The 24,382-nt window shown below is 43.9% G+C and overlaps 1 protein-coding gene across 3 annotated transcripts in view; it reads left to right on the top strand.

Moving 5' to 3' along the window:
- Positions 1 to 24,382, top strand: part of ABCC5 (ATP-binding cassette, sub-family C (CFTR/MRP), member 5) — an 86,547-nt gene that overhangs the window by 25,409 nt on the left and 36,756 nt on the right. For 2 of the 3 annotated variants that reach the window (XM_005872119.2, XM_005872120.2), the window contains exons 3-12: positions 4,770 to 4,927; positions 5,118 to 5,273; positions 5,954 to 6,101; positions 10,861 to 11,094; positions 11,230 to 11,403; positions 12,411 to 12,558; positions 14,720 to 14,868; positions 15,324 to 15,431; positions 19,016 to 19,372; positions 23,809 to 23,880. In XM_005872119.2, coding sequence (XP_005872181.1) covers positions 4,770 to 4,927; positions 5,118 to 5,273; positions 5,954 to 6,101; positions 10,861 to 11,094; positions 11,230 to 11,403; positions 12,411 to 12,558; positions 14,720 to 14,868; positions 15,324 to 15,431; positions 19,016 to 19,372; positions 23,809 to 23,880 — 1,704 coding nt within the window. Of the gene's footprint in view, positions 1 to 4,769; positions 4,928 to 5,117; positions 5,274 to 5,953; positions 6,102 to 10,860; positions 11,095 to 11,229; positions 11,404 to 11,559; positions 11,604 to 12,410; positions 12,559 to 14,719; positions 14,869 to 15,323; positions 15,432 to 19,015; positions 19,373 to 23,808; positions 23,881 to 24,382 lie in introns of all 3 variants that reach the window. The other variant, XM_014544502.1, reaches the window with a different exon arrangement.

Genomic DNA, 24,382 nt, shown 5'->3' with positions numbered 1-24,382 from the left:
TCAAAAGATTACAACCTAACATAATCGAAGCTGAAGTATTAACAGGATCTGCGGAAGGAGTGGTGTTCTGATTCAAAAAGAGATTTGTCCCTGTCTAACACTGGCCTCCCATTTAAATTAATTCAAAGACAGTTTCCTGTGATGCCAGCATTTGTGATGACTATTAATAAATCACAAGGACAAACTCTAGATAGAGTAGGAATATTCCTACCTGAACCCGTTTTTGGACATGGTCAGTTGTATGTTGTTTTCTCAAGTTCAAAGAGCGTTTGACGTTAAAGTTAAAGTTGTAAATACTTCATCACAAGGGAAATTAGTCAAGCACTCTGAAAGTGTTTTTACTCTTAATGTGGTATACAAGGAGATATTAGAATAAGTTTAATCAATTTATCAGTCATTGTTTGTATCAATGTTGTTTTTGTATAATGTTTTTATATCATGTTTTATATCAATGTTGTTTTTATATCATGTCTTTGTTATATCATGTTGTTATTGTTTATTTATTAATAAATTTATTATTTTCATATACATTTTACTAATTTTCTTTCATCTCTGACACTTCTATTATAGAGAAAGGGCAAATAGCAATATTAAAATATTTCTTCTAATTAATTCACTTTCAATGTGCATGAATTCATGCACCGGGCCACTAGTGTCATGATAAAAGCAGATGTCAAGAGAAAGATCTAATAGAATTCTATAATGCCTTCCGAGAGGTAAATATGTTCAATTAAAGTCATATACTCATGGGTTGCTTTTCAGTATTTGGCAGTACTTATCTGTGTGAAAAGACATTTTCAAAGATGAAATTGTAAAATCTTGTCACAAATCAGCATTAACAGGATGATTTGTAACCGATTTTGATGAAAAGGAAAACCATTTTAAACTCCAGTTAAGTGGCTGCTTCCCTGTGTTTGTTTCAGTGTATTAGGTAGAGCTGCTATGTCTCCTGGAATTGATAGAGTGGCCTTGTGTAGTAGGTGTCTCGTAGCGCCCAGTGGCTCAGCCTCCCCATCACCTGAGCTGGGCCCTCTAGGTGGGCTGTATGCACAGTCTTGTTGTAGTTGAGCCTTGATTGCTGTTGGCATCACTGGGAGGAATTGACCTTCAGGCCAATTAACTGTAAGGACCAGCTGGGACTACAATGGGAGAGCTGCTGTGCAGGAGGCACCCCTGTGGAGCAGGACTTGCTTCAGTGGGGCTTTGGTGCTCACTGACTCTGCCCCCTTGAGTGTGTCACCTGTGGATGTGTACAGTTGTCATCTGGTATGGTCTGAAGCTGTCCACTGGGTGCACTGGCTCTGGCGTCTCCTGGGAGGTGTAAAGTCAGCCAATGCCTGAGGCCACCCAGCAGGAGCTACAGAGAGATCAACAGATGGCTGCTATTTGTATTGGGTTGGAAGTGCCCAGGTGGGGCGGGGCTGTGAAGCAAGGCAGGCTGGTGCTAGTGCGAGGTCTTGGGCCTCTTATTGATAGGTTTGGAGCATGCTGATGCCAGCTACTGCTTGTTTGAAAGGTTTTAGAAAAGTCTGAAGTCTGAGCCAGGATGTCCATTCATATGCAAAAGCTGCTGCAAACAGCTCGGTTGAGGCTGAAAATTGGATGGGATGGGGTCTTGGGAAATCACCAGGGTGGAGCAAACTGTGGGTCATGCTGATGGAAACTCAGATATGGCTGCCAGTCAGCCCTAGGATGGGAGAGGTCCCAGCACAGGAACAATGATCCCTATGAGCGCCCCCATCTGGGAAAAAGGTGCCCCCCAAGTTCCTGCCCCATGCCTTTATTTAGTTCATTATTAGGTTCCATAGTCCATACCCACTAAATAAGTGTTCACCTTATGCCTAAGGACTTGGTAGAGTAATTAATTCTTTTCTTGGTGTTGACTCATTTGTCATTGTGTTGTTACTCTCTTGAGATTGATCTGCCTTGCCTTTGACAAAGGAAAAAATGTGCTTCCCTTTTGCCTGGACTGTGTAGTTTCCTGATACTAAGCAGCAGCACCTCGCCTGTGAATTAAAGCTATTGTATTTGAGGAACAATCCACTGAGGCGCCCACGCCTATGATCCCTCTGCATGAATCCGGCTCTCTCAGTTCAGCTAATATTTGGCATCTGTTCTGTGTGGAAAGGAGTTGGGGGTGTAACAATACTTTGTGTAAAGCGCAGTGTGTTAGGTGCTGCAGCCCTTAACTCTCGATTTGGGGAAATATTTGTGATGATGTGAGAAAAGGATGATGTCCTTAAAATCGTCTCTTGAAGAAAAATGCTCTGATTCTGCAACAGGAAGGCATGCGCTTTCGTTCCTTTTAGAGAAAATGGGGATAGCTTCTTGGCCACCCTCTTCTGCCACAGTCAGACATTGAACTTCATGCATTTCTGTTCATCCGATTAATTGATATTTATAAGCTTTATAGCAAATATGTATAACCTTGTATTTCAACTCCTGAGACCCTTGGCTTCATGCTGCAGAAATTTGGGTATGGAGCTCTTTAGCTGTGCAGCCAGGGCGAAAACCCTGTCCTGCTCTCCCTGTTGCTGATAAGAGGGAAGGACAGGAGGCATGTGTCCATCTTCTTCCTGCGTGACGGGGCTGCCTAATTGGGGGTGATCTTTAATTTTTTGTCATAGAAAATGAGCAAAAGAATTTGCAGTTATTAGTGAAGTAATTGTCTCTCAGCCCATATTGGGAAATGAAAGATAAAGCATTTTGGCAACAAAAATATAAATTTTAGAATGTACAACACAAAGAGTGAATTCTAATGTCAACTATGGGCTTCAGTTCAGAGTAATTGTGTCAGTATTGGCCCATCAGTAGCACATGAGCCACACTAATGCAAGAAATGGATGGGGAAAATCCCTCTAGTATTAACTACAACAATCAAGGCTTAACTAGAACAAGACTGCGCACAAAAACCACAAGGGGGTGCACCAAGAAAGCATAAAAAATGCGGAGACAAAAAAACATGACAGAAATGGAGGATATAGAGCTAAAAAACGCAATTTTGAGGGCTTGCAATAAACTTTTGGAGAGCTTCACGAAAACTAATGAGACCCTCGATGCTATGATAAAGAAACTAGAAATTAAGCATACACGCTCTGAAATAAAGAATATTACACCCAATAGCAGACCAGAGGAGCGCAAGAATCAAGCCAAAGATTTGAAATGCGAAGAAGCAAAAAACACCCAACCGGAAAAGCAAAATGAAAAAAGAATCCGAAAATACGAAGATAGTGTAAGGAGCCTCTGGGACAGCTTCAAGCGCACTAATATCAGAATAATAGGGGTGCCAGAAGATGAGAGACAGCAAGATATTGAAAACCTATTTGAAGAAATAATGGCAGAAAACTTCCCCCACCTGGTGAAAGAAATGGACTTACAGGTCCAAGAAGCGCAGAGAACCCCAAACAAAAGGAATCCAAAGAGGACCACACCAAGACACATCATAATTAAAATGCCAAGAGCAAAAGACAAAGAGAGAATCTTAAAAGCAGCAAGAGAAAGAAACTCAGTTACCTACAAGGGAATACCCATACGACTGTCAGCTGATTTCTCAACAGAAACTTTGCAGGCCAGAAGGGAATGGCAAGAAATATTCAAAGTGCTGAATACCAAGAACCTACAACCAAGAATACTTTATCCAGCAAAGCTATCATTCAGAATTGAAGGTCAGATAAAGAGCTTCACAGATAAGGAAAAGCTAAAGGAGTTCATCACCACTAAACCAGTATTATACGAAATGCTGAAAGGTATCCTTTAAGAAGAGGAAGAAGAAAAAGGTAAAGATACAAATTGTGAACAACAAACATGCATCTATCAACAAGTGAATCTAAGAACCAAGTGAATAAATAATCTGATGTACAGAATGAACTGGTGATTATAATGAATCAGGGACATAGAAAGGGAATGGACTGACTATTCTTGGGGGGGAAAGGGGAATGGGAGATGCGGGAAGAAACTGGACAAAAATCGTGCAAAAAGAGGAACAAATGTAATCTGAACAATAAAGATTTAATTAAAAAAAAAAAGAGAGATGCCTCATATGCAGTGAAGTTATAGAGATATTTGAGATATATAGCTAACACATTTTTACTCTCATAATCCTACCTTTCCCCAACTGAATGGGGAGAATGTTATTGTCAAGAATTCCCCAGCACTATAAGCAAATAATTGCTCAACTTTGAATTTTAATTCAATTTTTTGAGTCTATTGAAAAATAATCAGTCCCCAAAATGGGCTATGAAAAAAAAAAAAAAAAGAAATGGATGGGAAGGAGAGAGGGCAGATGAGAAGGTACATGGGAACCCTGTACTTTCTGTTCACTGTTTCTGAACCTAAAAGTGCTCAGAAAAATAAAATGAAGTCTATTAGTTTAGAACAGCGGTTCTCAACCTGTGGGTCGAGACCCCATTTGGGGGTCGAACGACCCTTTCACAGGGGTCGCCTAAGACCATCGGAAAACACATATGTAATTACATATTGTTTTTGTGATTAATCCCTATGCTTTAATTATGTTCAATTTGTAACAATGAAATTGGGGGTCACCACAACATGAGGAACTGTATTAAAGGGCCGCGGCATTAGGAAGGTTGAGAACCACTGGTTTAGAAGTTTTAGGTGTCTGGTTTTTAATGCTCCTAAACAGGTTCATACCATACAAGATGTTTAACCCACGGACCTTTGGAATGTCTCAGTTGAGATGCATCTGGCTTGCAGTTTGATCTGTTATGTTCCGATGTTGTGATGTCTTCTCTCCCTGTCTGCTCACACAGTTGGAATGCCAGGATGCCTTGGAAACCGCAGCCCGAGCCGAGGGCCTTTCCCTGGATGCCTGCACGCGTTCTCAGCTCAGAATCCTGGATGAGGAACATCCCAAGGGGAAGTACCATCACGGCTTAAGTGCTCTGAAGCCCATTCGGACCACCTCCAAGTAAGAGGTTCTCCTGGTGACTTCTCTGTGAAGCACCAAAAGCAGTGCTGAAAATGCGGGCAAAGACTAGACCACTTGGGGAGCCCCGTTTCTAGTCCAGAGCTCTGTTTACTAAACAGCGTTATTATAAGTGCTGGCTGGCCTCTCTGTGTGTGTTGACAGGTTTGTGCTTTGGGTTTTCTCTCCTTAGACACCAGCACCCAGTGGACAATGCTGGGCTCTTCTCCTGTATGACTTTTTCCTGGCTTTCTCCCCTGGCCCGCCTGGCCCACAAGAAGGGAGAGCTCTCCATGGAGAACGTGTGGTCTTTGTCCAAGTACGAGTCTTCCGATGTGAACTGCAGAAGGTAGGCGTCTCTGGTCCACCCCGGTGTCCCACGTACTGGATGCGTAGGGCCTGAGCTAGGGGTGTGGGTCCAGCAGCGTGAAGTCCTCAGCTCTGTCCTTTTAAGATCGGGGCTAGTGGGTGGAGGGAGGGCAGCTGGGATGACTTTCTCTTTGCTCTTCTGCTTTATCTCCTATTTGACCTTTCATCCTGTTTTAACCACGGGCTTTCTCTCTCTCTCTCAGCCCCGCTTCTCTTCCTGAGTCTACAGGGAGATTATGTCGCTGCCTTGTGACAGAATACATTTTTATGGTAGCTGATTGTCATGATTAAAATCTAGTTTACAACTCTACATCGTACCACAGGATCCTTCAGGAAGCGTTAGGGATCCCTGAGAAAGGAAGTTCTTATCCACAAACAAAGGCTATGCAGGGATAGTCTTTCTGGGTGGAAGGAAAGACTTTTGTTCTCATCTGTATTTTCTGTATCCTGAGAGGCCCCCTGTGCAGGGTAAAAATATAGGCACCTAGGGAGGGTATTTTTTTTCCAGAAGGTGAAGGCTAGGTGCATAATTTGAAAGGAAAGGAAAGACTCTTGTGAGTGGTGTCAAAGCCTGGAGACAAGAAGTGATGGCAGGAGGGAAGCGAGGGTGTGTATGTTCCCTGGGGAGATGTGTAACGGAGGACATGTGCCCTTGTTAAGACTAGAGAGACTGTGGCAAGAAGAGCTGAATGAAGTTGGGCCAGAAGCTGCCTCCCTCCGAAGGGTTGTGTGGATCTTCTGCCGCACCAGGCTCATCCTCTCCATCGTGTGCCTGATGATCACGCAGCTGGCTGGCTTCAGTGGACCAGTAAGTTCTAACCATCCTTTCCGACAGTGCCCAGGGGCCCGGCCATGGCCAGCTCTAACACTCTTGTTCTGTTGCAGGGGTTGTGCTCACCTTTGGGCTAGTTAGCAGCCTTAGAGATGCCTCCAGTTCTAAGGAAAGGGAACAGTTGCTTTTGGAATGAGTGGCTTGTCAGCAGCTGGAAGGATGTGGGGGCCGAGTTGCCAGATAAGAAACAGAACTGGCTTGCTGTCCTGGGGCGGAGGGGAAACTGAATGAGTCCGGCTCCGCACAGGACTGTGCTGCTTTGCTGCGTGTCGACATGGAATGACAGTCTTGGTTTGGGAAGGTGTGTCTCTCAGTGCCGTGTGTGGGTGAGAGCAGCTGGTGTGGCATAGGCTGTTGAGCTAGTGCCGGTGACGCACCAAACACCTGGAGGCAGAGTTGTCACATGTTTGATGGTTCCGTAGCAAATGAGTCCTGAAGAAACCAGAGGACTGTGGGGGATTTTAGAGTGTAACCTGGAGTCCATTCTCAGTTTGGTCTATATTGTAAACTGCGGCAAATGTCGGGGTGGCAACTGTGGTTTTTTCCTGGTGTATACTGAAGCAGAGTAGGTAAGAGTGACGTTCACCTGTCTTCTGAACACCTGTTTCTTACACCTGCTGTGCTGCCTTACACTTGAGCCTTTGATTAAATCTATTCTCTACATATTTGCCTTGAGGCATCGGAGCAGTAGTGCTACTATACTGTGCATTTTCCGTGTGTGGGTAAGCTGGAGGTTCATGGGTTGGGTAAGTATGTGCCTAAGATGCATGGTGATTCGGTAAAGCTAATTTACAGTTTTTCTGCTTTTTTTAAAAAAAAAAAATGTTTGATGCCTTTTTAAAAAAAGTTTTGACCTCTTTTCTGAAGCAAAAAACACTACTTTTCTGGTATTGGGTTTCTCCGTTTATTGACCAACTAACACATTTTTGTGTAAGTTTTAAGTAAGAGGGACTGTGTAACTGAATATTATGTTATTGACCAGAATGGCAAACGTTTTCGTAGGGCCAGCTTCCCCCAAGAAGAGCTTCTGTCATTGTTTCACTACAGGGCTGGTGGCTGCTCTGATCCTTCATAGAATTCTTTCAACTGGGTAGCACGCTCTTCAGGCTTTATTGATTACATTTGGCCAATGCAAGAACTTCTTTGGCTCCTCTCACCAAAAACTATTATTCCATAGATGGTTGGGATTTTCACTTTTTACTTGGGAAAAAAAATTACCTATGCATGTTCACTTTGGGAGCCTACAGTCACTCCCTTGAGCATCTGAGTATTCCTTAATCTCTCTTTTAAAGCACAGCTCACTGAAACACTGATCTTCAGTAAATTCTCCTAGGTGCCAGGGAAAGCTGAGAGAGTCTTCCTAAAATAGGAGAACAGCAGCATGCTTTCCTTCTCTCTACCCTTGGGGAAGAGCACCGTAAGGCCTGTATTAGTTCATGGGATTCGTCCTAGAACAGTTGAGAAAGCAATGGTCCCGACCACAGTCTCTCCCATTGACAAAAAGATTTAAAATTGTAAACAATGCAAATTTCTTTTTTTTGGAGCTCCAATTCTAATAACTTTCTTTTCAATTGGAAATTGAAGAAACAGGCTGGCTTTGGGATTAGTACCAACCAGGCTTAAATCCTTTTGAGGAACATCTGTTTTAGATTTTTGCACATTTGCTAATATGGCACAACTTTCAAGCTGGCTTAGTCTGTTCTTACAGAAATCTACGTAAGAACCCCCTCCCCAAATATGGCATATTTCTTATCTCCCCTCAGGCCTCACTGACCCTTGCTGGCCGTATGCAGAGCAGGTGAAACACAATCACGTTATTGTGTTTTGTTTTTAAACTGCTGGCCAGCCAGGGCTGAACATCTGTGATCAAGATGATCCAAGGATTCAGTGATGCCAGTGGACCAGCACTCTGTGCAGGGTGTGTCCAAGGGTCGCCATAACATTAACGGAATACCAGAATCTATAAGGATATGGTCCCCACCTAAGATGAGGGGCCAACTGGCTGAATTTACAGAGCTGATTTGTGTGGCCTTCTTGGATTAAGAGTTTAAAAGACCAGGCCTGACCTATGGTGCGTGTGTAAAGAATTAGCATCCTCCCTGTAGATCTGCAAGAGAAGGCTACCTCCTGCAGAGCTATCTCTTGGTGAATGCTAACTCAGCTCAAGGGCCTTTGGGGGAAAGGACAGTGAAAAGCCTCTAGAGAGGTAAGTTTTCCACCCTTCCGACCTCTCTCCAGCTGCAGCTTGCTTGGTGCTGTCAGAATCTGGATTTGGGGGGAGTCTCTCTGTAGTGGAACCAGTGACAGAAGCTGTTCTTTAGAATTTTCAGGATTGGCTGTATTCTGCGGTCAGAATGAGAGAGTCAAGCTGGGCAGAATCTCTCGCCAAGAGTTCAGGTAAGGTAATGTTTATTCACTGGGAATGTTTTCCACAGCCAGACAGCTATGCTGACAATCTCACATTTTCTCCCAGTTTGTTTAAATTTACATGATAAATGTGTAACTCTTTTTAAACATAATTTTGGTTGGATTTGCCATGAGAAACTTTTTTTTTCTTTACCCCATACAAAATGGTTTGAAATGTAATTGTTTTTTAAAAACCGTATTGTTGGAAATGCTTTAATCTGCTCTGCTGTTTCCTCTCCTCCCCTCCCCCTTTGAAAGCTTTGCATAGTGTAAGCATTCATTATGTCTTTTACCTTCCCTGGCTCCTCCGTGTGGGAGGTAGTAACGCTATTACCGGTGCTGAGCATGGCACTCTAAAGGGATGGGAAAGAAAGAACCCCAAACTGCAACCTGCTGTCTTTTCACGCCTTCCTTTGGAGACTGTTCCTTCGGGTGCCAAGGTGTATGAGAAAATGCTTTACTGCATCGCCATCTTGCTGAGTTGCTTCACGTGAGGAAAATGGGGTTCTGACCCTGCCACTCAGCGACTCAGTTCCACATTTTGGATTGCATACTGGAAAAGAAGCCAATCTTCTTGCTAGTAAACCAGCAAACCAGCTGTATGCAGTGGTGACCCACACAATGGATCTAAACCTAAAAATGAGGGAGGGGAAGGGTGGAATACAATAGTTCTTACAATCTGAAATCTCCTACTTATTAAATCAGGTTATTTACTGAGACTTGACGTAAATCTGATTGGTGGGGGATCTCTTAGGATCTAGTGGACATCTGGTATTATTTTCCTCTCAGGAAAAATGAGAAATGCCAATTAACCCAGAGAGAGTCTGGGTTCTGGGATCAGCGTTAGCTTCTCAGGACAGTGGTGCCTGGCCTCCATTTTTGTCTGTCGTTCAGAGCTGGTTTCCAGCTAGAGCCCCCTTCGCTGGAAGGATCTGGGGTAGGTGGGTGGATGGGTTTCTTGTTAAATTTTTTTTTTCGTCCTTCTGGGTTGGGGGATTGGTTTGGCTTTCTTTTGCTGTGGCTTTGTTTTGTTTCATTTTGGGCAAGATCAATTTCAGCCGCAAGGATCTGAAAAGACCGAAGGATGCCACTCGTTTTTCCTTGAGGCCTAGATTTTGTATTCTGTCCTGAGCAGAAGTCATTCCTCGTAGCCTAGCGAACCAATAGTGTCAGCGATTTTAAGTAGAGTTGCCTCTTTGGGGAGGTTGGGGCTTTGTTTTGTTTTAATTCTCTTTCCTTAGCAGCAAGGTCTTTATTCCTGGAGAATCTACTCCATTGCAGACTCCCTGCAGCGTCAGGAGCACTGGTCGATTAAGTGCTGTCAGCTTGATGTTCTACTCCGGACTCTGGAAACAGATAATGGTTCTATTCTGTATTTCCACCGTGTGTGGCTAAAACAGCGGCCAGTGGCCAGATGACCTGTTAGATGGCTAGCCTTGTATACCTCGACTCTGTATGTTCCCATGTATGTTACCGCAATGCTCCTCCTGTTGTACAGTGTCTGTGAGATGCTCTTTGAAGATGGTACTTTTTTTTTTTTCCTTTTTCAATAAAAGTACATTACCTCCCACTTCCTGGTATTTAATCCTGTTGCTGAATGTGCCTTGTGTGAGTGTGTGCTCCGGCGTTGCAGGACCTCAGAGCTGGAGGTGGCACTCGGTGGTCTTGGGGGCTGGCTGCCTTCCTCACTGCAGGTGGTGTTAGACATGTGCTACCTGAGGTAACATGTTTTTGTTTTCGGGAGGGAGCTGGGAGCGGGGAGGGCCCGCGGGAGGGTCTCTGGATTTGTGAAAAGTCTGCTTTGTTTGCTCCCTTCTGTGCTATTAAACTGCGGATGTTTATTTTCAGGAATGTTTTGCAAATGCACTTCTCACTCTTCCCCAGTCCAACTGTAGGTACACTGTTCCTTTTTATCAAATAAGCACGTTTGAAACGATTCCCCCCCCAAAAAGGTCTTCATTTCATTTAAAAAAATGTATCAATGTGTGGAGCTGCTGGAATAAGGTCAAATATATACTTTTTAATGACTGTGTGTTTAGAATTAATTTCAGCTCATGGACAGGTTTATGTTACATTAGAAAGAGTAACAGTTGTGGTGCTGTCCTTAAGGAAGAACTTTTCAAATTAGAACTCCCTCCTGCAAGACGCCCTGAGGAAATTACTGCAGGCAGGCGTCAGTGATGTTTGGGCCTCTGAGGAGGTGTTGCCCTGCCTCTACGCTGGCCACTGAACAGTGGAGCGGCCTCCTCTTTCTAACTTAACATAAAGCTGTGGCGTGGTGTGTGGGTGCTGTGCAGGTGCTGACAGTGGTGTGTGTTTCTCCCTGTAGGCCTTCATGGTGAAACACCTCTTGGAGTACTCCCAGGGCACAGATTCTAACCTCAAGTACAGCTTGCTATTAGTCCTGGGCCTCCTCCTGACAGAAATCGTGCGCTCCTGGTCACTTGCAATGACTTGGGCATTGAATTACCGAACTGCTGTCCGCTTGCGGGGGGCCATCCTCACCATGGCATTTAAGAAGATCCTTAAGTTAAAGAGCATTAAGGAGAAGTCCGTGGGGGAGGTGAGTAAGGGTTCTTGGCTTCAGGGCAGAGAGAAAGCTCCCTGCTTGAACTGTTTCGTTCCTTTAGGTCCCCACTTTGTCCTGTAACCTCCTCCTGAGACAAGAGGACCACTCACTGCTCTCCATGTCTCCTAGCTCATCAACCTGTGCTCCAACGACGGGCAGAGGATGTTTGAGGCCGCCGCTGTGGGCAGCCTGCTGGCCGGAGGGCCCATTGTCGCCATATTGGGCATGATTTATAATGTAATTATTCTGGGACCAACAGGCTTCCTGGGATCAGCTGTTTTTATCCTCTTTTATCCAGCAATGGTGAGTAAGCCTCCTTGCTGTATTTTGGCAGCGTCTTGTTAGATAAGTTACTTCCATTTGGGTTATGTATAGTAGGCACCACTGAAGTTTCACATCTCTTATTGGAAATTTCCTCAAAGCTGGTCCTACGTTGGAAAAGTTTAGATGGACCAACAGGCTTCCTGGGATCAGCTGTTTTTATCCTCTTTTATCCAGCAATGGTGAGTAAGCCTCCTTGCTGTATTTTGGCAGCGTCTTGTTAGATAAGTTACTTCCATTTGGGTTATGTATAGTAGGCACCACTGAAGTTTCACATCTCTTATTGGAAATTTCCTCAAAGCTGGTCCTACGTTGGAAAAGTTTAGGAGGAGCTAGAGCCGTGGGCAAACTACGGCCCGCGGGCCGGATCTTGCCCGTTTGAAATGAATAAAACTAAAAAAAAAAAGACCGTACCCTTTTATGTAATGATGTTTACTTTGAATTTATATTAGTTCACACAAACACTCCATCCATGCTTTTGTTCCGGCCCTCCGGTCCAGTTTAAGAACCCATTGTGGCCCTCGAGTCAAAAAGTTTGCCCACCCCTGAGCTAGACAGTGCTCAGTCCACACAGGCAGAATCTGGACTTTGAATAGGAGCCTCATTAGCAGTGGCTCCTAATGAGATTTTAAAGAGAGAATTTGAGTGAAGCAGAAAACCAGCAGGTGAACCCTGCCCCCAGGTAACACAAGAGTGTTTGAGTCACTCCGTCTCACGTTGGTACTGATAGGGTCCTCCTCCTTCCGTTTGGCAGCACTCAATATCTGTGATTACTATGAGAACAAATATTTGTCTTAGCTTCCTTACAAAGGGATAAGACTTAAGTATTTGATTCTAATTTAAAGGGCCACTTTTATTAAAGATAGTACAACTACACGACCCTCATTTTATTTATAATAATCTTAAACAGATTTATTCCCCAAAGAGACTAGACAGCTCTTAAATTGGATAAGCTCTGATTTTGGCATAACATCTCTTTTTTCTTTCAGATGTTTGTGTCTCGGATCACTGCATATTTCAGGAGAAAATGTGTAACTACTACAGATGACCGTGTTCAGAAAATGAGTGAAGTCCTCACCTACATTAAATTTATTAAAATGTATGCCTGGGTCAAGGCATTTTCTCAAAGTGTTCAAAGTGAGTTTACAGACTTCATATGTGCATGTGGTAGGAAGACTCCGACTTCTCTGCTTCCAGATCACTTTAGCTACTAGGAACCTTAAAGTTATAGGATCACAGTAACTTAAGTTCTTATAATACCTTATGAACTTACACTGATAGGGATCTTGGCAGCTTGTACCCATGACTTCATCTCACCAATGAGGAAGTTGAGACCTGAAAAACTATGATTTCCCCCCACCCACGAGGTAATTCAGCTAGTTATATGTATTTCATTCACTTTCAAAGATCTCCGTCGATACTCTCATCCTGCCCGTAATTTTCGGGTTGGGTCATGGGCACATCACAGAAAACAGTATCCAGTGGCTGCTGAGAGCTCCGCCTCTGCCCTCTGTGCTCTGTGGGTGCATGTGCACCAGAGGTAGTTAGGCATGAGATCCCGGGAAAAGGGGTGCTGAGCGAACCGCTGGGTGAGAGGTGAAGATGGCTGGACCCAGCTTTGTTACTCACTTATGGGGTTTCTGGCCTGTTGTTTTATTTTTATCTTTTCAAGCAATTAATTTATGTCAAGTCACGAGGTTCTCAGTGCCTGGCCCTATCATGATCCATAAATTCACTGCAGCCATAAACGTGTTATCTGTTAAGCCTCAAAGCTTGGAGGAATAATTAACCTAGACTGGGCATTCAAAGAGATCTCAACAAAAGTTGGAATGATGGGCCTTTAAAAAAGGTGAAATCTAAGAGGGATATATTTAAAGACACTTTAGAGTTTAAAAAAGAAGATATAGTTGCACATAAACTTAATTTAAACATAAAAGCTCTGTTAATTGACCATAACCTCAGAGTGAGCTAACCTGTAGACACTACAGCTAAAAAGTTAAATGCAGTTTTAGGTTGGATAGAAGTACAGTGTTCAGATCGAGGAGGCTGTTTAATTTTCACTGCTTGGTTTGTTGGTTAAACCTTCAGGAACCTTATGTCCAGATCCTAAGCTTTTTATGTGAGCAGCCATCAGAGCAGGACTACTCGGAAGTGTGCAGCATTGGATTAAGCTGCTTCATTAAGTAGTGACTTTGTTGCCCTTAAAATGGAACAGATGGATGCTAAGTGGACAGCTGCCAAGCATGCTATTAGCAGGGTGACCGCTGATGGGCCCTCTGACTCTCAGGTCTATCGTTTTATAATCTTTCTGATATTCCACTCACCCTTCAGCCCCTGACTTTGGTATCTTTATCTGTGTGTGTTGGCTTGAAGAGAGCATTCTTGCTCATTATCGATTTGGACGAGGTGTATGATAAATGTTAAAGCAATGAGTTGGATTTTTTTTTTAATATGACTAATTTGCTAGCTGATGGCAGTTCTCAATATGGCTAATTTGCTAGCTGAAGGTTAGTTTCCAATGTCTTGAGCAGTGGTCATACCTTTCAGGTCAGTGCATAGCATCTCAAAAGAATGTCTTTAAGTTTAAAAATTTGTTTAAAAATACCTCACCACTTTATTATCATACTTGCTATGTCACGGTCTCAGTACTCTGGGGTTGCTCTGTGAGTAAGGGTGTCAAGTTTTGCAAATATTTAAGAAAACCATTCTGCCTACAGAAGTTGTATTCCACTCATCCTGCTTTTTGTGTGGAAGTCTCTATCCCAGTGTCAGCTTCCAGTAGGCTCTCTAGCAAATCTTAGTTCCTTTTCGTCCTGCCTCACTCCCCTCCCCTCCCCTCCCCTTAAAAAAAAATCTTAGTTCCTTTTCATTCTCCATTACTATTGCACTGTCTTTTCTGTAAGTACCTAGACAAGAAATAAACAACAGCCAGGTCAGCAAGCCAAACTGCCAATTGCAGATACAATTAATGTGTTTATATTTATAACAGAAGAAATTTGCAAGGAGAATCAGACTTGGGCAGAAGATGATCATTGTGATAATATGTAGTGCTGGTTGTTGTCAGATTTATTCCTGTGATTTGATCCATTTCAAACCTCAGGCTTGTGTGCCAGCATTAAAGATAGGAATCGATAGTCCTAGTGACCTAGTCTTTGCATCGCAGGTGTTAGCGGGTTGTTTTAAATCTTGTGTGTGGCTAAAGACCTCCCATGTCTTTTTTGGTGGCAGAGGAGCAATATTGCAGGGGTGTTTTTTTTTTAGCTTGCTTTTTAGAGATTGGCTTCCTTTTTATTCTTAGAAATCCGAGAGGAGGAGCGGCGGATATTGGAAAAAGCCGGGTACTTTCAGAGCATCACCGTCGGTGTGGCTCCCATCGTGATGGTGATCGCCAGCGTGGTAACATTCTCTGTTCACCTGACTCTTGGCTTCGATCTCACAGCAGCTCAGGTCAGTGAGCCCTCGGGGCTTGGGGAAATTTAGAAATACCACACACAGAGATGCTCTGATCCTCTTGTTTCTGGATTTGGGAGTTCCCCCAATAATCAGAAGGCATTTTTTCGTTTGTGTGATTAAACCGAGAAGTGGAAGAGTGAAGATTCAGCCGTAATACACAAAGAATGGATGGGCTGTTTTTAGTCAACTCAACTTTGGGTTTAATTCTGAAAATACAGATCACTCTGTGGTTCAGATTTACTGAGAATTCTAATTGAAGGTCTCATAAAAACTCTACCTTTAAGAAAGGTGTCTGTCTCATACCAGCATTTGACAGTCAAGCTGCAGCCTTGCTTAACTTGAAGAGAAATTGATGGTGTCTTGTGATTTGGGTTGCATGAAGGAAAATTGATGGTGTCTTGTGATTTTGGTGGCATAGCCTAGTAAGGCTCAGTTTCTGCTCTTTTCAGGCTTTCACAGTGGTGACTGTCTTCAATTCCATGACTTTTGCTTTGAAAGTAACTCCATTCTCAGTAAAATCCCTCTCAGAAGCATCGGTTGCTGTCGACAGGTTTAAGGTAAGTGGCTCCCTCTCCTCCTTCGCGTCAGGAGCCGTCCCTGGCAAAACTAATTACCTTTATTCCAGTGGGTCACACAGCTCACTGCCCTTGGCTTTTGTTCACCTTCAGCCTTTTGGCAAGTTGGTAAGAAAGGTGGGGGAGGGAGAAAGGAGCCAGTGGAGAAGACTGACTTACAGGGTGGAACTAGTTACCTTTTCAGATAAATGAATTTGTACCTTGTGTAGATGGCCCACCTAGGTTTGGGTTCCCAGGATTTCAGTGCTTCTCTTCAGAGTTAGTCCCTTCTGCCTGGACCTGACATGGATATATGTCATAACTTACTGGGCCTTTCAGTGATTCAAACCTAGAGGATCAGAGCTGTCAGGAGACTCAGCTTTTTCTTACCTTGACCTACCATTTACCTCTACCAAAGTGCTTCATTTTGATTGGTCAATATGCTAAGCCCTTTTAAAATATATATATTATTGATTTGGGAGAGCGGGAGAGAGAGAGAGAAACATCAATGATGAGAGAGAATCATTGATCGGCTGCCTCGTGCACGCCCCCTACTGGGGATCGAGCCAGCAACCCAGGCATGTGCCCTTGACCAGAATTGAACCCGGGACCCTTCGGTCTGCGGGCCGATGCTCTATCCACTGAACTAAACCAGCTAGGGCATGCTAAGCCCTTTTTGATACTTTCCTGTTCCTGGCCTGTGGTTGCCACTCATGGTGCAGGGACTCCAGTGACATGAGAGTCATAAAACTAGATCATGTTGAGAAATGCAGAAGTACCAGGGTTTTTCTGGTTCGTTGATCATGCCTTGACATTTTTTGTGTGCCTCCAGAATAATGCAAGAGGGAGGTATATTGGGGAGGGTGGGGGGAGATAGATGTTTGAAAGTGGGTAATACTTTAAAAAAAGGAAAAGGAACAGCACCGGTATGGGCGGGGATTCCCGGACAAAGCCACTGCCAAAAGCAGCTCTTGCATTCCTGCAGCAAAACAAGTGGCATTTGTGGCTAGAAGGCGTGAAGCTCAGGCATTTGAGGGGTTAATATTATCACCTTAGATGTTCGGGAGAAAACAAATTGGGTTTACCTTTTAAGAAAAATGAATCAGAGCTTCCCAAATGATATTCTACTCATTTATGGATAACTAGGTGAATTTTGTTTAAGAATGCACCCCAGCCCCTGCCCTCCCTCACCCCAGCCTGGCTGCTAGAAGGCTAAGAGCCAGAGCCATCTAAAGAGAAATGGTCTAATTGTAACTAGAGTTTTATTTTGCTGAAACGACAATATTCAGTCATGGAAGAAAGCAAATAATTCAACTGTCAATGTGTCCCACCTCCTTGTTAGTGAATGGGTTTGGAGGCATTTTGGATGAAGACGTAGGAGTTTGTGGTATAGATTTGTTTGCTCCTTGTTTCTCGAGAGCTCTCTTCACTTATTAGCGAGGACTTGTATTAGCAGGTGGCTTTTCTCATAGCTCTTTCCTCTATCCAGGAAGCTTCAGAGTTAATAAAGGAAGCACAATCAGCCACAGCTCTGTTATATTCCCCATGAGACTTCAGTCCCTTTCTATCTTATTCCTCTTGCAGTTTCCTCCTTTCCAACCTCCCTCTCCCACTCCCCTCCTCCACTATTCCCTCTCCCTCCCCCTTCTCCTCCTTCTAGGCTGATAACCTGTAGAAAGGTAATGAGAAGCCATCTTGTGACTGTCCTGATAAGATTGTCACCAGTATAGGGTTGCCAGCTTTAGCAAACAAAAACACGGGACATCCATTTAATAATTGCATGAGACATACTTAACACTGAAACAGTATTCATTGTTTATCTGGAATCAGAATTTAACTAGGCATCCTGTATGTTACCTGGCAACCCTACGAGTAGTCCCTTCTTCTGCTTAACGGATACATTCTGATTTGATTCTTCTGGTCAATAAGAGTAGTATTTTGATGGTCAGTGTCCTGTGGTAAAGTTGAGGTTCATGGTTTCTGTACCTCGAAGATTCTGTTGTCCTGGCAAGTGCAAATCCAAGTAGATATAAATTCAAGTGTTGCGACTCAGCACCTCATGGCAGAGTGGCCCGAAGTTGAAATCCTCCTGGGAGGAGTGCCGGGCGGCAGGGAGCCTGTGGGAAGGAACCGTGGGGAAGGAGCAGTGCAAACTAGCAGCATGAGCATGTTTCTAAATAACCCACTGGGGTTTAAGAGGTCCTTTAGGAACTCTCCAGGGGAGAGATGATGGAACATATGGTTTACTGTGTGAAGGTGGTAACGATTTTGACAACTTATTCTTAGCTCAGTCTTCTAGGAAGGCTGTGACCAAATGAAACCAACAGCTGTGTTCAGAGACAAAACCTGAGGGTGACGACGTGTGAAGATCAGCTAGGAGACTTAGAACCATGCCACTTCTGGGAAGATTAGGGAATAGGAATAAGTAGGAGATGTGGCAATTTAAGGGAGGAAAAGAGCAGGCTCGGAAGTTTCAGATCCAACAGAAAGAGCTTGGGAAGGGGATCGTGTGGTGCATTTAATGGCAGGGGGTTCTCAGTAACTGAGTGGAGAGTTCTGGCCCTAAAAAGTCATCCTTTCTCTAAAAAATAAATAAATACATAAATAAATACATAAAAGAAAATAAAGACTTTCTAATGTTGTTTTTACATTTTTTTACTTAAAAAAGATTTTTAAAAAAAAATCATCCCAGCTGGGATACCATTCTGTAGAGAAGACCACTGGTTGAAGAGAGTTGTCAGAAGTGGGTTCAAAGTCATGGACACATCGAGGTCCTGGGCTGAGATTTGTTTGGGTCAGTGTTTCAGGTCTGACTTCAGAAGTGTTCCAGTTTTCTTCCCCTAACAGAACTCAGTGGGACTCGGGGGATGCGTGGGGAAAGAGTTGTGTTCTCTTCCCAAGGATGTTTCTGAGGGAATTAACCTTCACTTCCACGCAAGTCCCTACCTTTGGTGGTTTGAGTTTCCACAAGTTCCAAGGCAGGATTCTGAAGACCTGAGACTTATTGGCAAGAAGGAGTACTCTACCGTCAGTCATGCTTTAGGCCCTCCTTTCTGACCTCAGTGAGCGAGGCCTCGGCACTGTCTCAGCTCAGCCTCTCCCCTAGACATGTGCCATGTTGTGGGTGAGGGAAGCACACAGGCTTTGAGGTTCTACAGGGGTGGTCTGGAAGGGAAGCAGTGATGAGGGTCTGTGTAGGGAGCAACACACCCTGTGGTTTTTCTGCTTGCATTTTCCCGCTGCTACTCAGCAACTCATGGGTGAGAACAAGGGCTGGCATATGGGCTAGTTAAATGCCCTTTGGTCACATAGTCTGGTAGAAAGCAAAGAACTAGTTTGGCATGTAATTGGTAGTGTAGAGTGTTGGGCCATTGACAAGGTCCAGTTCCTCCTGAGGGTGTCCCCACACCCCCGTGACCTCTCGCTGAGCCTGAGGCAGGGCTACACTAATGAGCTACCTTTTGCCCTTCAGCTTTCTTCCACTGTATAGCCTGATGTGTTTTGCTACGTGAGTGTACGCCCTAGGCTTGTCTCCCTGGTCTTGATCCAGTGTCTCATCTTTGCACCTCTCTCACAACTCCTATCAGAGTTTGTTTCTGATGGAAGAGGTTCACATGATAAAGAAAAACCCAGCCAGTCCTCACATCAAGATAGAGATGAAAAATGCCACCTTGGCATGGGACTCCTCCCACTCCAGTATCCAGAACTCACCCAAGCTGACCCCCAAAACGAAAAAAGACAAGAGGGCTGCCAGGGCCAAGAAAGAGAAGGCGAGGCAGCTGGAGCGCACCGAGCATCAGGCGGCGCTGGCGGAGCAGAAGGGCCACCTCCTCCTGGACAGCGACGAGCGGCCCAGTCCCGAGGAGGAAGAGGGCAAGCCTGTCCACCTGGGGAGCCTCCGCCTACAGAGGACACTGTACAGCATCGACCTGGAAATCGAAGAGGTAACCGCTGGGCCTCCCCAGGCCCTGTCTGCCTCCCAGGTGTCCATTGTGGCACGAGCAGGCAGCTGCCATTCCTCTTAGCAAAGTTCTATTTTGTGGCTGGGAGTGGTTTTGAATCAATGAGCAATTCTAGCCAGCTCCACCTCTAAGAGGAATATTTCGGTATTTAACAATAGAAACGAATAACAACTAGTCTCATGAGATACTCATTTTATAAGCAAGGAAATGAAACATTCAAGTGGGTTTTCCAAGATTTTACCCTGAGTAGGTTTCTGGTGATTGTAGTTGTATGTGAGTTGTAATAATTAGTTCTGGTTATTATAGCTCTGTGTAAGCTTCTCATTACCCATAGGCTATTCACAACACAGAACCTGGAACATAACAGGAATTCTCAGGGTTGTTATTATTATTGACAATTCGGTTATAATTGTTTATTTTTAACGCAAGTAAAGGATCGTTGTGGTGTGTGATCTCACAGCCCAGGCACACAGGACTGGCGTCTCTCAGAGGCCCTCCTTTAGAGAGTGGCTGGAACAGACAGTCCTGGTTCAAGGCGTTTAAAGCACAGAATATGACTGGGAGTCAGACCATGTTGAGGTTATTTCATACACAAGGTCCCGGATGTAAGCATACATTCACTCATTTAACAGCCATTTTTTCATGACCAACTCTGCCGGCACTGTTGCAGGGCTGGGGCCTAGCAGGGAAAATCCAAACAGTCAGACACCTCTGCCCTCTTGGAGCTTACATTCTAGTGGCAAAGACAGCAAACAAGTGGGGAATGTGTTCCAAGAACCTGTAAATTCCTGAGCCCACGTATAGTGCTGAATCCTGGTAATTTTTTCCTGTACGTACATACCTATGGAAACGTTTAGTTTATAAATTAGGCACAGTAAGAGACTAACAATAATAACTAACTAGAGCAGTTATGCACTGTACTCTAATAAAAGGTAAGTGAATTAGGTGGGTCTCTCTCCAGTAATTTTTCACCCCAAACCTATTCTGGAATCTATGTAACCATCCCTTACTTGTAGGAAATGGCTTGGTGTCCCTTGTTTCAGGGATCCCTTGCTGAAGGCTTCATGTGGCTCAGTGCTTTTTGGCGCAACACTTTGCCATTCAGAATGTGTTTTCTGTTCATGTCTTCCATCCACAACTTTAATGCCTCTTCCATCTTAACTAAGCACTAATCATGCACTTGTGGCCACAACTTTTACAGTTTAAGGTGGGACAGCAAAACTAGCATGAATTTCTTTTTCCTTATTCACAGTTTCAAGGATGGAAGATTTGCTCTTACTGTAGATTTTAGTAACCTCTGCATACGATTTTTCCTTATTAAGTTGAGAATTTTTGCCTTTTCACTTACAAGAAGCACTTATTTTACAGCTGCTCTCTAACATATCTAAGTTGCCAGCACCACTACGCTTGCACTTTTTAAGTAAAATAAGAGAACACAAGCACTTTGATATGGAAAGAGACATGAAAAGAGTTGAATTGACTAATGAACAGGGAGTGTATACAGAGTAGATCTCAGCAAAGGAATGACTCGTGTCCAGGGCAAGACAGAGCAGGACTGCATGAGATTTCATTACACTAGTCAGAGCGCCACACTGTTTAAAACTTATGAATTGTTTATTTCTGGAATTTTCCATTTCATACTTTTGGACCACAGTTAACTGCAAGGAACTGAAACCACAGAAAGTGAAACCATGGGGAGGGGAGAATACTGTATATTGTATGTCAAAGGGTGATAAGGGCTGTGAAGAAGGGGTGGTAGAGAGTGCTGGGACAGGGAGCAGGTGGTTGCAATGTAAATAGGTTGCCTGAGGGAAAGGCTTCCTTTAAAAAGTAATATTTGAGGAAAGACTTGCGGGGGTGAAGGAATGAGTCATGTGAATATCTGGGGGAGAAGAGCATTCCAGGCAGAAGGACAAAACCGCAAAGACCCTGAGGCCTATTACTGGAGCAGAGCAAGCAAAGGAGAGAGTAGTAGATGCCCAGGGCAGACAGGGAGCTAGATGCAGAGCCTCCTGTAACGACTTCGGCTTTACTGAGTAGGAAGAGAAGCCATTGAGAGTTTGGAGCAGAAAAATATGTGACCTGACTTATATATGAGAGAAACATTCTAGCTTCTGTATTCAGAAGAGTTTGTAGGGAAACAGGAAGGAGACAAGGAGAACAGTTAACCCAGGAGAACATTAGGGCGCCTGGGACTGAGGGCAGTGGTAAAAAAATGTTTACCTACATCACTGGAAGTAGGGAGTGCTGGGTTCCAATGTGTTTATCAAGTCAGCAACTAACTAGAAGCACGTCACACAGACCCAGAGCTAGACTGCAGGGAGAATGAAAAGCTCCCAGCTCTTGAAAGCTATGACCAAGAGGGGGAGATGGTCCTAGGTGAGACCACTGGAAACAACTGGTGGTTGTTTGGAGGGCATTCAAGTCACTTAAAAAGTGTGTGTGTGTGTGTGTGTGTGTGTGTGTGTGTGTGTGTGTGTAATTATATAAATTGATTTCAGAGAGGGAGAGAGAGATAGAAACATCAATGATGAGAGAGAATCATTGTTTGGCTGCTTCCTGTATGCCCCCTCACTAGGGCTCGAACCTGCAATCCAGGCATGTGCCTGATTGGGAATTGAACTGTGACCTCCTGGTTCATAGTTGACACTCAAGCACTGAGCCATGCTGGCTGGCTCAAGTCACTTTTTTACTTCAGTTAACTCTTAACAGGCTTCTTATTGAATAGCGGTGATCTTGTTTATTGAGGCAGCTCTATCACACTGCTAATCAGCTCTATTCAAGGGTTAGTCCTTATAGCCAATGGATGTTCACTCTCCTACTTTCTATTGATCCTCGTTCTGCCCTTTAGAGCCCACATTCACAGAACTAGACCTCTTTGAAGAGAGACCATAATTCTCCAGACCCCCCCTTTAGGGAGGGGAAGGGAACTTAGTGTCCTCTGATGTCTCTTTTAGTCATCAGTCCATTGTCAGAGCAGAGTTTTCTTTGTGGAAATCTAACTGACCTGAGCAAAGATTGAACCTGTGATTTGGTCTCCTCGTTACTACCAGGCTATAATCTTTCAAACTCGTGGACCATATCAAAAACTTTGTCCCAGCCCTAACCAGTTTGGCTCAGTGGATAGAGCATTGGCCTGTGGACTCAAGGGTCCCAGGTTCGATTCCGGTCAAGGGCATGTACCTTGGTACTGGGCACATCCCCAATGTGTGCATGGGGTGTGCAGTAGGCAGCTGATTGATGTTTCTCTCTCATCGATGTTTCTAACTCTCTATCCCTCTCCCTTCCTCTCTGTAAAAAATCAATAAAATATATTTTTAAAAAAACAACAACAAAAACTTTATCCCACATACTTTTATTAAGTACTGGACACTCCTTGGTTCTACAAGGATAATTCCTTTCCTCAAGTTGCTCAAAGCCCATTGAGAGAGACAGTATTCGTTTAAGCAACAAGGCCAAGATCCAACAATTGTCAAGTGCTGGTGGAGTTGGGATTCAGATCGAGACCCATTTGCCTCCAGAACCCATGGTCTTTCTACCCCACCATTCTTCACTCCTTCCTTTCTGTGAGCCTTCATCCAGTACAAGGTTCTAAACTGACGGCCCTGTGAAATCATCTCTGTTCTTAAGAACTTTGAACACTGCCCATTATTTTGCCTGAGGATATTCAGTTAATCCCAGGAGTGGGTTCCCCTTTTATGTGGGATTGGTGGTATAGAGATTCCTCCAATTCTTGGGAATGTTTTGTAGAAAAGTGGGAGCAATAGTAAACAGTTTTTATTGAAAATAATGTATAGTCTGTAGAAAAAAAATCATAATAAAATAATTTTTTAAGAGTTCTGTTCTCTCTTCTAAAAACAACAATAAAATAATAAAAAATCATACATTGCTGCCCTAGCTGGTTTGGCTCAGTGGATAGAGCACTGGTCTGCGGACTGGAGGGTCCCAGGTTTGATTCCAGTCAAGGACACATGCCTGGATTATGAGCTTGAACCCCAGTGTGGGGGATGCAGGAGGCAGCTAATCAATGATTCCCTCTCATCACTGATGTTTCTATCTCTCTTTCCCCTCTCCCTTCCTCTCTGAAATCAATAAAAATATGTTTAAAAAAAAACATAGATTACCAACAAAACAGGAAAGGGGTTGGGTCTATAAAAGTGATATAGGATACCTTAGCATCTTTAATTTTTGCAAAAGCTTACACATCTGTTAACTTAGTGTATCTCCACAGAAACCCTATGAAGTAGGTGGCTGACAAGGGAGAAAAGAGTAAAGTGACTTGCTTGGTGATCGGGAAGGCAGTTTCCATATTGATGGACTGTAGTTGATGTGTTTTTCCTCAAAGAAATAGGAAGTCCCTGGAGGTGAGTGGTCAGTAGTCCTTTAATGACCTTCCCTCTCGCTCTGTTTTTTTCCAGGGTAAACTGGTTGGAATCTGTGGCAGTGTGGGAAGTGGAAAAACCTCTCTCATCTCAGCCATTTTAGGCCAGGTAAGATTTTGTTATTGTCCTTGGCATTTTTTGCTTCTTTCTCTGGACTTTGCTTAGCAAAGGCCTCAGAAAAACTGAATTTATTTCCTGGAGAGGATCAGGAAAGGTAGAAACAAAATGAACCCTTCATCTGCATCTCCCTGCCCCAACCCCATTCCCCACTACATTCCCACCCCTTCACAGCATTGTGTCTGAAGGAAGCTTAGCAATCACCTGTATGTGTACACTGTATATTACAGTGTTTGAGAGAACAAGCTTTATGTGCAAGGACTGCACAGACTGGTCAATGAAACTTTGTTCCAAGTTATAGCATCCCTCACGCAAGACAAATTGTCAACAATCAGTCCCAAAAGGAACCCTGAAACAAGGTAAAATGGGGAAATCAATTCATATCAATTACCATGACTAAAAACAATTCAAAGTGAACAGGTCATCATGCAGTTTCTTCATGTTGGAGGGGAGGGTTCACCATCATTGTATGGATACTCTGTAATACCAGTTG

This window comes from Myotis brandtii, unplaced genomic scaffold, assembly GCF_000412655.1.
Source record: "Myotis brandtii unplaced genomic scaffold, ASM41265v1 scaffold368, whole genome shotgun sequence".
In the NCBI taxonomy this organism is placed as follows: Eukaryota; Metazoa; Chordata; class Mammalia; order Chiroptera; family Vespertilionidae; genus Myotis; species Myotis brandtii.
The sequence above is the reverse complement of the archived record's forward strand: the minus strand, read 5'-3'. Positions and strand labels throughout refer to the sequence as shown.